This window comes from Microcebus murinus, chromosome 24, assembly GCF_040939455.1.
Source record: "Microcebus murinus isolate Inina chromosome 24, M.murinus_Inina_mat1.0, whole genome shotgun sequence".
In the NCBI taxonomy this organism is placed as follows: Eukaryota; Metazoa; Chordata; class Mammalia; order Primates; family Cheirogaleidae; genus Microcebus; species Microcebus murinus.
Window position 1 is genome coordinate 17,275,524 of NC_134127.1, and position 11,925 is coordinate 17,287,448.

Below are 11,925 nucleotides of genomic sequence, written 5' to 3' on the forward strand. Positions count from 1 at the left end.
AAATCATTTCTGTATTTGACCCAAGAAACTCAGTTAATTCAAGCCTGCCTTTTACCCAACCCACACTTCACTGGCCTTATGTGTCTTGGATGTCGAGAAAAGTTGGTGGCTTCTTGCGTCAAATGGCTTCTATAAGGTCTGCGGTTGAATTGGACTAATTGGCTGTGCGTATAACAGAAGGTGTTTTAGTTCTCTTACAGAGCAGGTTTGCGTTAAGGGTGTCTGGTTTGAATAATGTTTAAGGCATCTCCCCTTGAAGTAGTATCATCTCACACCTAAACAGACCATCACAAAGTAAGCTTCTAGTCACAGAGCATAGCAAACTCTTCTAAAAGTAACATAATTTCTTGTGCTAGTCTTTTTCCTAAAGAACTCCTAGCATGGTCAGAACATTATAGCAGAACTGGCAACTACCATTGTATGTATTTTCTCTAAGATTTTAACTATTATGAATACCTCATAAAAGTGAAATCATACAGTATTTTTGTTTTTTTGACTGGCTTATTTCAGTTATCATAATGTCCTCAAGTTTCATTCATGCTGTAGTATATATATCAAAATTTCCTTCCTTTTCCAGGCTGAATAATAATCTGCATGCCTACAGGCTTATCTGTCAATGGACACTTTGGTTTTTTCCACGTTTCACCCTTTGTGAACAGTGCTGCTGTAAACATACATGTGCTTTCCATTCCTTTGAGCATTTAGCCAGAGGCAGAATTTTTGGATTACATGGAAATTCTGTGGTTTAATTCTTTGAGTAACTGGCCATACTGTTTTTCATGGTGGCTGCACCGTTATACCTTCCTACCAATGCTGCACAAGAATTCCAATTTCTCTACACCTTGGCCAACACTTGTTGTTTTCTGTTTTCTTTTCTTTTTTTTTTTTTTTTGACAGAGTCTCGCTCTGTTGTCCAGGCTAGAGTGAGTGCCGTGGCGTCAGCCTAGCTCACAGCAACCTCAAACTCCTGGGCTCAAGCAATCCTGCTGCCTCAGCCTCCCGAGTAGCTGGGACTACAGGCATGCGCCACCATGCCCGGCTAATTTTATATATATATTAGTTGGCCAATTAATTTCTTTCTATTTATAGTACAGACGGGGTCTCGCTTTTGCTCAGGCTGGTTTCAAACTCCTGACCTCGAGCAATCCGCCCGCCTCAGCCTCCCAGAGAGCTAGGATTACAGGCGTGAGCCACCGCGCCCGGCTTCTTTTTTTTTTAATAGTAGCCATCCTAATGGGTATGAGACGGTATTTCATTGTAGTTTCGATTTGCATTTCCCTAATGATTAGTGATGTGTTGAGCATCTTTTCATGTGTTTATTGGCCATTTCTTTGGAGAAATATCTATTCAAGTTCTTTGTCCATTTTTGAATTTTGTTTTTTTTGGTTGAGGGCCAAAGGATAATTACAATTGGAGTTTGAAGTTCTGTCCAGAAACCCACAGATTCATTTCTTCATTCAGCAACATTTTCCTGCCCCTACTAAAAATGCAGCAATATATAGGAGCTTAGAAATTGGCAAGGACTGGAGTAGGAAGGTGGATTTTTAAAAAAATGTATTAAAAAATGTTCTGATTTAGGAATTTCCTATAATTATTTCTGTGGTTAGAGAATTCATATATTTACTCTATGCATCAATCGCTGATTATTTTTCAGAATATAATTAACACTTATTCAAATATGGATATGATTGAACTGTTCACGATTTATTTCCATCTCTGTTTCTTGTTGGATGTCTTTTTCTGTCATGGCATAACATGAACATTGAATATGAACATGGCGTAACATTGAACCTGCCCTCTAAATGCTTTAGTCCCAGTATTTTATATTTTAAGTTACTTAAAAAGCAAATCCCTTTAACTTTGGTGGGATACCAACACATTATAGTTCACACTTCAGCTGTTTTGATTTCTCCTATTTTTGACACATCCTGCTGTCTCATTCTCTTTGGGGGGTAAATCCTGTCCATTTCTGTGGGAGAAGTTATTCTCTGGAACCTAAGTTCCCCAGAGGCAATTGTTGAGGTAGAGCCCTGTGTCCCTCCCTATCTCCCCTCCTGGAAGCTTGTTGTCCCACAGTTCCTTCCGGGGGACCAGATACCACCTCAGACTGAGCAGATAGGACTCAATAGGTCACATGAAGAAAGGCACATGATGGAGGCTTCCTAAGGTTTCTCTCAGGCTAAAATCTTAGTGAACCTGTGAAGTGATGCCCATAAGTGACAATCTGTCCTTTGACTACTTTGCTGAGGAGAGATTTCTTTACTGTGGGGCCGTCAAAATCCTAACTATCTGTCACAAAGGGATTTTGAAGCTTTTATCTTCACCAGACACAAATTACTGATTTATGTGACTTTTCTCAAAGCCTTTTTGTTCCTAAGCCTCCGATGACATACACATCCTGCCTCATTTACATGTGCGATTCATATATTTTGTGGAGCAGATAGGCTGTGTCCAGTAGCAAGAATCTGTCACTGCTTGTGTGTGGCAGACAAGGACAGCTGGAAGTCCATTCCCTGGCAGTCACTGCCCTGACCTTGCGACAGACCAGCAGGGCTCCTTTTAGCAAAGCACTTTCTGTCTGAATTATTCTCTGTAGTCCTCCTGTGTAACTGCCTAGTATTTGTTCAGATTTTGAAATCACTGGAGAAGATGAAACATAAAGCGGTCAAAACTACACACATGTATTTGGGAAGAGCTAGCTTTTCTGCAGAAAATTCTATGCATTGCTTTTTTTTTTTTTTTTTTTTTTTTTTTAGAAGGCCCTCATTTTTCTCATAAATTACTCAGTGCAACAAACTTCTACAGAAATGTTACTATGTTTTTCCTTTAATGTGGAGAATAGTCCATTAGCCCCAAAGATTGATCTTTCTTGGGTTTTCTGCAAATTATGCATTTGGGAGCCCCAACCTTCCTCTTACAAATGGCCGGGACTCCTGTCTTGTAAGTTCCCATGTGCTCTTGGAGTCCTGAGTTACCTAGAGGGGCTTCAGAGCCCAGGGCAGGGCAGGTGTGACAAGTGAAGGAGCATGACTCTTCTTTGGGGGTTCTTCTCAGAATTTTGTACAGAAAGAGCATCCTGCTGTTTAAAGAAGTATCTTTAAAACCATGCTTTTGTTGTCAGACATTTCTTTGGCATCACATGCTTTTTTGATGATTTCTTCTGCCGTGGCCAGATGATATTGGATCATATTCCTCTGATCCAGGGAAACAGAAGGCAGTACAGCAAATAAGAATGTGTCTCTTGCCTGGCTATAAATCCGAGTCTTCCACCACTAGCTGTGTGGCCTCGGGGAAGTGCCATGACTCTGTATGTCCCTCATCTGTACAATGCAGATAATGAAGTTCCTTCCTCAAAGTGGTGGTCTGAGGATTAAATGAGTTACTCTATGTAAAGCACTCAGAACTGTGTGTGCCTCATTGCAAGCCCTAGTTAGTAAGCCTTAGCCATTAAGGTAACAAAATGAGAACAAATGATGCTAATAATTCCAATCCTTGTATTATTGAGAAAAGTACTTGGGAGCCACTGTCTCCATCAATATGAATCGTAAGCTTGAGCTTGGAAAGGTCATTGATTTATCATCCTATCCCTACATCCATGCAGACTGCACATAAATAATCACTGAAAGTGCATCTTCTTTAAGTTGCCCAGGTGAGAAATGAATGCCTCTTTGTGAAATAAATACTCATTTTATTTTTAGCCCATTCCAATAAAATGTTATGAGCCCAGCGTGTTGGAAAAACAAAAACCCTAGAGTGGGAGACAAGAGACTTGGAACCATCACTGACTAATCGTGTAACCTTCGCTTACCTTTCCTACCTTTGTTTTCTAAGAAATGGAGATGATGATAATATCAGCTCCGCTTGCTTCAGTGTGGTTTGTGGGTTAAACACAAGGTAAAAAGGCAACTGGAGACGGGCAGGAGGAGGAGTTCTGCTTGAGTGGGTGAGAATGTGGACTCCAGGGTCAGACTGCCTGGGTCCAACCCCAGCACTTCTGCTGGCCAGCCTAAGTCACCTGAAACAGGTGATTTTTCTCATCTGTTAATGGAGGGTAGTAAGTTACATCTGTGCAGGGTTGCTGTGAGGATTAAAGGACATAATACACACTTTGAGTTATTATTTGGTTATCTTTCATTTGATTTTTAAACACATTTCCAAGATGTAAGTAGTAGGCTGTGCAGATGGACATGCACAAATAAAATTAGGCCTGGAGGTACTTCATAGAAACACGAAATGTGTCCCTTGTCCCTGTGATATCAGTGCTCGGACTACAGGTGGTGGCTGCGTAGAGATGTCCTAGCGAGGGAAGTTTCTGACTTGATTGTAAGACACAAGCATTCATGAGACCTTTTCTGGGCACCTTCTAAGTGGCAGGTGCTGGGGATGTAAAAGTACGTAAGATGTGGTGGGTGCCTTCTAGGAGTTCTTGGGGACAGGGGGGAGAGTGAGCCACTCAGGGCAGAAGTGCTGTGAGTGTTCCCATGAGGGTGAGAACTAGGTGAGTGCCAGAGTGGAGGTGGCAACAGGGTGAGACTCAGGTGAGCACTCAGATGGAGGTAGGAGCCAGGTGAGACCTTGGATGGAATAGGTGAGACCTTGGGCCAGGTGAGGACACAGAGGTGGGGACTGGGGCTCTGCAGGCCTAGAGAAAACTGAGGCTTGCTGCTCAGGGAGGAATCAGAATGCTTCATGCTCTTGAGTTGAATTCTGCAGAATGAGTTGTTCTCCAGGAGGAAGCTGTGCAGAAGGGCGTCCCATTGATCTGCCTTCCTCCCGTGGTTGGAAGGTTGGAAATCCCTGCCACTTGCATTTCCAACCTGGGCTCTGCTATGGTTTCTGAGACATATCAGGTCTCTACCTGCTGTTGTGCAAAAACTAGTTCTCCTGGGCCTTTCCTGGGCAGCATGTTCGCTACAGCGAGGTTTAAAGCTGCACTGTTGAGTATGGTAGCCACTAACCACGTGTGGTTGCAAATGAAAATTCATTAAAATGAAAGTTTAGTCTCTCAGCTTTACTAGCTCCATTTCATGTGTTCAGTGTGGCTACCAGATGGCCAGCACAGGCAACATTTTCATCATCAGAGAAAGTTCTACGGGGAGCCTTGGCATCATGCAGAGAGAGGAGCAGGACATTTGTCTCTGCTTGCCCCAGCTCTGGCTGTGACAGACCTCCCTCTGGGGGTGCAGGCTGGCAGGAGTTTCAGCTGCAGGTCAGCCCCAGGCTCTTCAGGGCCAGATGCTGTCCCTAAAACCTCGCACAGGGACCTCTGCTTTCTTCTGGACTGATGGAGTTCTGCCACCCCTTGTTCGGATTCAGCTCTAAAATTAACAGACTATTGCCTGGGTGAAAATCTGGTTTGCTAAACTGATGACATAAAAGCAATATCTTTATTTGCCACTTTCCACTAGCACAGAAATCCTACGACCTCAGATAGGTTTGGTTCTTTTAATGCACGTGAAGAGAGCTGGTTGGACAGGAGGCAGCACCCAAGTGTCAAGGCTTTTAGGGGCTGGGATGAAGACTCTGCTTCAGAATTCTTAGAGTCATGCCAAGGGCAAATCGGGGGTCCATAAATACTATAGGGAGATTGCCCTAGTCTGCAGTGATCAATATCTGACATTGGATTTTGGCTTTATGCCCAAGAATGCCCTACCCAGGCAGGGAAAGCTCGCTGCTTGGCAGTGATCCCAGCCAGGGCACCCTGAATGTACCGCTGCCTTGATGGATTGATGACAAATTGCATGGCAACCTGTACCTTTAGCTGCATGAGACAGCATGCTCTTAAGGGATAGCAATCTTCTTGTAAAGCAAGAAGAATGGAGAAAGAAACCACCACCTTGCATTATTCAAAGCCCAGTCTCCAGAGCCCTTATCTCTTGAACCTCAAAATCATTTTCTTGTGCTGTGGCATCTCGGGAGGGCAGATAGTGCCCGGATCTGTGTGTAATAGGTAATAATTACAGAAGTGAAGAGGCTTTGGGGCACTTTGATTTACAGTTAGTGTCTGAGTTAGTATTAGTTCAGGTTTGTTTATAATTTTCAAGAATAGCTTTCATTTTAGGAATCCAAAGGCATCTAGATAACATCCAGATGTTATAACATCTTCCCCATCTGTTGTAGTAACTTGGAATTTCAGAGTTAGCTTGTCAGAAAGTCTGGGAGGAGACCAAAATCCTTTCCAGAATAGTACTCCTCCTCCAAGAATGGCTTATCAGCCCTTGGATTCTTTTTTAATTTCAAAATATTAAGAGGGTACCGATGTTTTTATTACATGGATAGCTATTATAATGCTTAAGCCATGGCTATAAGTGCACATCACCCAAATAGTGTTCATTGTACCTGTTGGGTAGATTCCTACCCCTCCTCCTCCTCGATATCCATCCAGTGACTTTTACTTCTCTTTGTGCTCACATGTGCCCATTGGTTCCAAATTATTAGAGAGCCCCTGTGGTGGTGGTTTTTCCATTCTTGAGAAACTTCACTTAGGATAATGGTCTCCAGTTTCATCCATGTCACTGCAGAAGGCATTAATTCATTTCTTTTTAAGGCTGAGTAGTATTCCATGGTATATATTAATATATGCTACATTCTGTCGATCCATTCATGAATTTATGGGCACTTGAGTTGATTCCACGTTCTTTGCGATTGTGAATTGTACTGCGATAAACATTCAAGTGCAGGTGTCTTTTTGATAAAACAATGACTTTTCCTTTTGATACCCAGTAGTCGACTGGATCAAATGGCTGGTCTACTTTTAGTTCTTTGAGGAATCTCTATACTGGTTTTCACAGAGGTTGTACTAATTTGTAGTCCCACCAACAGTGTATAAGCATTCCTTTCTCTCTGCATTCATACCAGCATCTATTGTTTTTGGACTTTTTAATAAGTCATGCCAACTGGGGTGAGGTGATATCTCTTTATGGTTTTAATTTTGCATTTAATTTGCATGATTAGTGACATTGAACATTTTTGTTTGTTGGCCATGTGTCTACTTTTGAAAAGCTTCTGTTCATGTCTTTTGTCCACTTTTTAATGAGGTGTTTTTTTGTTGCTGATATGAATTTGTATATTCTGGATATTAGCCCTTTATTGCTTCTATAGTATATTTCTTTTGCTGTGCAGAGCCTTTAAATTTAATCAAGGCCCATTTATTTTTGTTGTAATTATCTTTGGGGGTCTAAGTTATAAATTCTTTGCATAGGCCCATATCCAGAAGAGTTTTTCCTACATTTTCTTCTAGAATTTTTATGATTTCATGTCTTATATTTAAGTCTTTTATCCATCTTGCATTAATTTTTGTAAGTGGTGAGAAAGAGGGGTCCTGTTTCCTCCTTCTGCATGTAGCTATCCAATTTCCCAGTACCACTTATTGAATATTTCCTCAGTGTATGTTATCATCTGCTTTGTCAAAGATCAAATGGTTGTAGGTAGATGGTTTTATATCTGGGTTCTCTTCTGTTCCATTGGTCTACGTCTCTATTTTTGTACTAATACCATGCTGTTTTGGTTACTATAGCCTTGTAGTATATAGTTTGGTAACGTGATACCTCAAGATTGCTTTGGCTATTTGGGCTCATTTTTGGTTCCAAAAGAATCATAGCATTACTTTTTCTAAATCTGTGAAATATGAGATTAGTATTTTGATGGGGATTGCATTGAATCTGTAAGTCACCTTGGGTAGTATGGAAATTTTAACAATGTTGATTCTACTGATCCATGAGCAATGTTTTTCCATTTGTGTCATCTGATTTCCTTCATCAGTGTTTTGGTGTTAGTGAAGAACATCCCTGGATTCATAGACACTCTAATACAGTGTCTTCAGACCTTTGTCATGTGCAGTTCCCACATAAGCTGGTACCTCTTACCTTGTTTCAACTTCTGGTTATTGTGTAATTTATCAGTGGGACTAGGTATGTTTAGGAGGGTGAAACAGACAAAAGCAGTAGCTCATTTAAGTGGCTTTCTGGGGAAAAAGCAGTAGCTTGTATCTATTGGATGGAACTTCTACCCTCACTTGAGTAGTTGGTCCAGCATCTGACCCAAGAGGCTCACTGGCTATCAGTGCTGCAGACAGCATGTCCAGTGGGTCAGTTTTATAGGGGAAAGAGCAGAATGATGACTGGACATGACATATGTGCATCAGTAACCTCCCTGGGACCCAGTGCACTAGAGCCCCATTCCTCGGAGAGAGGCCTGGGGGCTTCCTCAGTGCAGGGGCATTGACCATCTGTGACTGGGGAAAGCTGCCAGGCCTTTTCAACTACCCCAGGTCCCAAACTGGGCTGATCCTCACACACTGGGACTCGGCAGTGAGGACCCGGGGCCTGCATCCTCTTCCATGGGGCATGGGAGGGTTGAGCTTGGCTGGTGGCGAACAGGCAATTCTTTAAATCTTCCCTTTTTTAAAGGTCTATTCACAGAAAAGAGAACAGAAAGTGATTCTATTTTATGTTTTCTACATAATTAGGGTTCACGTCTCAATTAACTTTACTAAAACTGAAGGGCTAGGATAACCCATTGCCTTTCCAGGAGGTGGTTTTGGTTTCTGCTTTGTTTTCCTGAGTTTTAGCAGGGTGCTCACTGTGGAACAGGGGAAGGCAGGAGCTCCATCTGCTGCAAGGAAAAAGGGCAGGAGGACAGCACTACTTCTCCCTGGTCAGGGCTCACCGAATGAGCATTTGTGCTGTTTCTGTATGTTGTACGAGGTTATCTGTTCACCTGAGGAGTTACGTTCCAAATTTCCCTTCTTATTCCCACTATGAGTCAAACCTCATGAGTGTGGACTAATGGGGGAAAAGGCTGGTCTGAAATAAGAATTCATGAGACATCTAAACTATATTTAATTTTATATGAAGACTTTATTCTTTTAAATGCTAGAGCAGCTTCAGTAGGAGGCACTTTGTAGACCCTGGGTAGTGGTTTGCTTCAGCACTGTTGACATTTTGGGTGGGATAAGTCTTTGTAGATGGGGGTTTTCCTATGTGTAATAGGATATTTAGCAACATCCCTGGCCTCTACCCGCCAGGACCACCCATGACCACCTAGAATGTCTCAGCAGTGTTGTGGTTAAAAACTGCTCTTGTAGACCCAGTCCAATTATCCTGTAGGCCACTGAGTCCTCATTGGTAAACTGAGGCAGCATCTGTATGTCCCTTCCAGACCTAACCCTCCCCGTGTGACCAGCAGGGCTCCTATGAGACCCTCACGAACCATACAACACCTGTGCTGTCATCAATGGGGGTAGAAGTGGAAATGTATCTGCTTCAGGTTAAAGATTTAAGCTGTCACTCACACTATCTATGTAACCTACCCTTGTCCCATAACCAAGTACCAGAAGGATATTTTACTACATTCCTAAGAAGCCCAAACTACACTTAAAATTACTTTCTTTTTTTCCCCATAAACTTGATCCACACAGCTGGATGTAACAGGAGATGAAATGCCCATCGTTTTTCTTCCCCCAGGCATTCTCCCCCTCAAGAAAGCAAACGAACTGCTCCAGAGTACCGGCAGGTCGGGCAGCTTTCTGATCCGGGTCAGTGAGAGGATCAAAGGCTACGCCCTGTCCTATCTGTCGGATGAGGGCTGCAAACACTTCCTCATCGATGCCTCCACGGACTCCTACAGCTTCCTGGGCGTGGACCAGCTGCAGCACGCCACCCTGGCGGACCTGGTGGAGTATCACAAGGTGAGACCATCCATAATAGGCTTGGTGCATTATTGTCCTGTAGCAACAGTTGCAAGGAAAGGAAAACAGAGACAAATGAAAGGGAGGTTAGTTTTTGATAATCAGGACTCTTAATTGCATTTGTTATCATAGAACCTAGTTCTATGGGGCAGAGGTTACAGGAGATGCTGAACAACTGTACATTCTGATCATCTCTGAGAACACTCTTAAATTAGAGCTTGGAGGAAAAACAAGTACATGAAGGTTTTTGGAAGAGAAAAATCTCTTAAGATAGGCATAAACTAAGAAAAGTTTGTGTAAATCAAGGGTGGGCAGGGACTGAAATCCTCCAAGGAGGTAGGGAAGGGCATGTTGTCATTCCTCTCACCCTGTGCCCTCTGCCTGGCAGGAGGAACCCATCACCTCCCTGGGCAAGGAGCTCCTTCTCCACCCCTGTGGGCAGCAGGACCAGCTGCCTGACTACCTGGAGCTCTTCGAGTGACCACCTCTGTGTGCAACCTCTTACTGGGCTTTCCCCTGGACAGCCACCACTGAAACCGACATTTGCATGTGGAACCAGTACTGATCCAGTGAAGGTCTCGATGGAGAGTCCTCCGGAACTCTGCCTCTGAACAAATGCTGGAGTTTAACATCACGAGAAAATGGCCTTTGCTCAGAAGCACTCCAGAAGGAAAGAGAAGCGTCCCAGTTTCGGCGCAAACTAACATGACTGGTATCATTGTACGAAGTATAAGATAAAATGAACAAAGATGACATGGAAACCTTTTAGAAATTAAGGTATACTTCCAAAAGCATTTTCTTGTATGGACTGTCGGATGGGCCCCTCCACCCTCTCGTCTCCAGCGGTCTCAGGGTCCTGTTTACGTGAAGTTCCCTGCTGGCTTAGCAATGCTGGCGGTAAAACCTTCCCTGGGCAGGATGGGTGAAACACACGTCCCTTACTGTGCACAGTGGAACCAGGATGTGAGAGCCCCAGGAAAACAGGAGCCGCGAATTAAATTGGAGAAGTTTTAAAACGTAGGACATGAGGCATAATGTGGACAAAAACACATGTGGACGGTAGGAAAGCACACGGGTATGTGAGGTTGTTTCCTCCTGCTGGAGAGTGGGGACAGTACGGGCTGTCCCCAAGAATGCGCCAAAAAGGACGAAGCACGTACTTATGTAAGGCGTTATTAGCGCTGTGTAGACAGGAACAGGGTAAGTGCACTGTTTGGATGCTATTTACTGGGGGTTGAGTTGTGTTCTCCCAAAAGAGATATTGAAGTCTTAACCCCGTATACTGGCGACTGTGGCCTTATTTGGAAATGGGGTCTTTGCAGATGTAGTCAAGTGGAGAGATCACACAGAGGGAAGGTGGCCCTGGGACAACAGAGCCAGACTGGAGTGGCACAGCTGCAAGGCAGAGAACACCAGGGAGTCCCAGGTGTGGGGTCTGGAACAGCCTCTCCCTACAGCCTCAAAGCCACATGGCCCTACTGCCACCTTGATTTCAGGCCTCTAGAACTGTGAGAATAAATTTATATTATTTTAAGCCACCGAGTTCATGGTAATTTGTTACTGAAGCCCCAGAAAGCTAATATGGTGTAATTATGGAACCCAATGCATATGATACACCCATTCATTGCTACATGGTCCACCACTGTCGTGAAAAGGTAAAAAATGGGAGATTAAGAAAAACCTTCCAGCTACTCTGTCCCAGATTTGTCTATTATGCCCCATGGCTGCCCCAGCCTGAAAGCTATCTATCAGGAGGATTAAATAAGAAAAGCGCCCTTGTTTTAATAGGTGGTAAAATCATTGTTAGACAATGAGGTAGCTTGATGGTAGAGCCAGAACCCAAACCTCTGGGTTCCCTATTCTATCAACTATTAATAGCTAAGTGGAATCATAAAAGATGACTAAGACTGAGCTTTAGCTTGTTCATTTCTAAAACAGGAGTTACTAAAGTCCTCCGAGTTCTGAGGATTAGAAATCTATTTAGTGCCTGGCCTAGAGAAAGTGCCCCATAAATGGTAATTAAAAGTATTCCTAGAGGCCAGCTATGGTGGCTCACGCCTGTAATCCTAGCACTCAGGAGGCTGAGGCAGGAGGATCATTCAAGGTCCGGAGTTTATGACCAGCCTGAGCAAGAGCGAGACCCCCTCTCTACTAAAAGTAAAGAAATTAGCTGGACAATTAAATATATATATAGAAAAAATTAGCCAGGCATGGTGGCGCATGCCTGTAGTCCCAGC

At 43.4% G+C, this 11,925-nt stretch overlaps 1 protein-coding gene across 2 annotated transcripts in view; it reads left to right on the top strand.

Annotated features, from left to right (window-relative positions):
* SH2D4A (SH2 domain containing 4A) overlaps window positions 1–10,304 on the top strand; it is a 58,805-nt gene extending 48,501 nt beyond the window's left edge. For both annotated transcript variants that reach the window (XM_012785059.3, XM_012785067.3), the window contains 2 exons: window positions 9,465–9,688; window positions 10,077–10,304. In XM_012785059.3, coding sequence (XP_012640513.2) covers window positions 9,465–9,688; window positions 10,077–10,169 — 317 coding nt within the window. In that variant the 3' untranslated portion in view covers window positions 10,170–10,304. The remainder of the gene's footprint in view (window positions 1–9,464; window positions 9,689–10,076) is intronic.
* The last annotated feature ends 1,621 nt before the right edge of the window (window positions 10,305–11,925 follow it).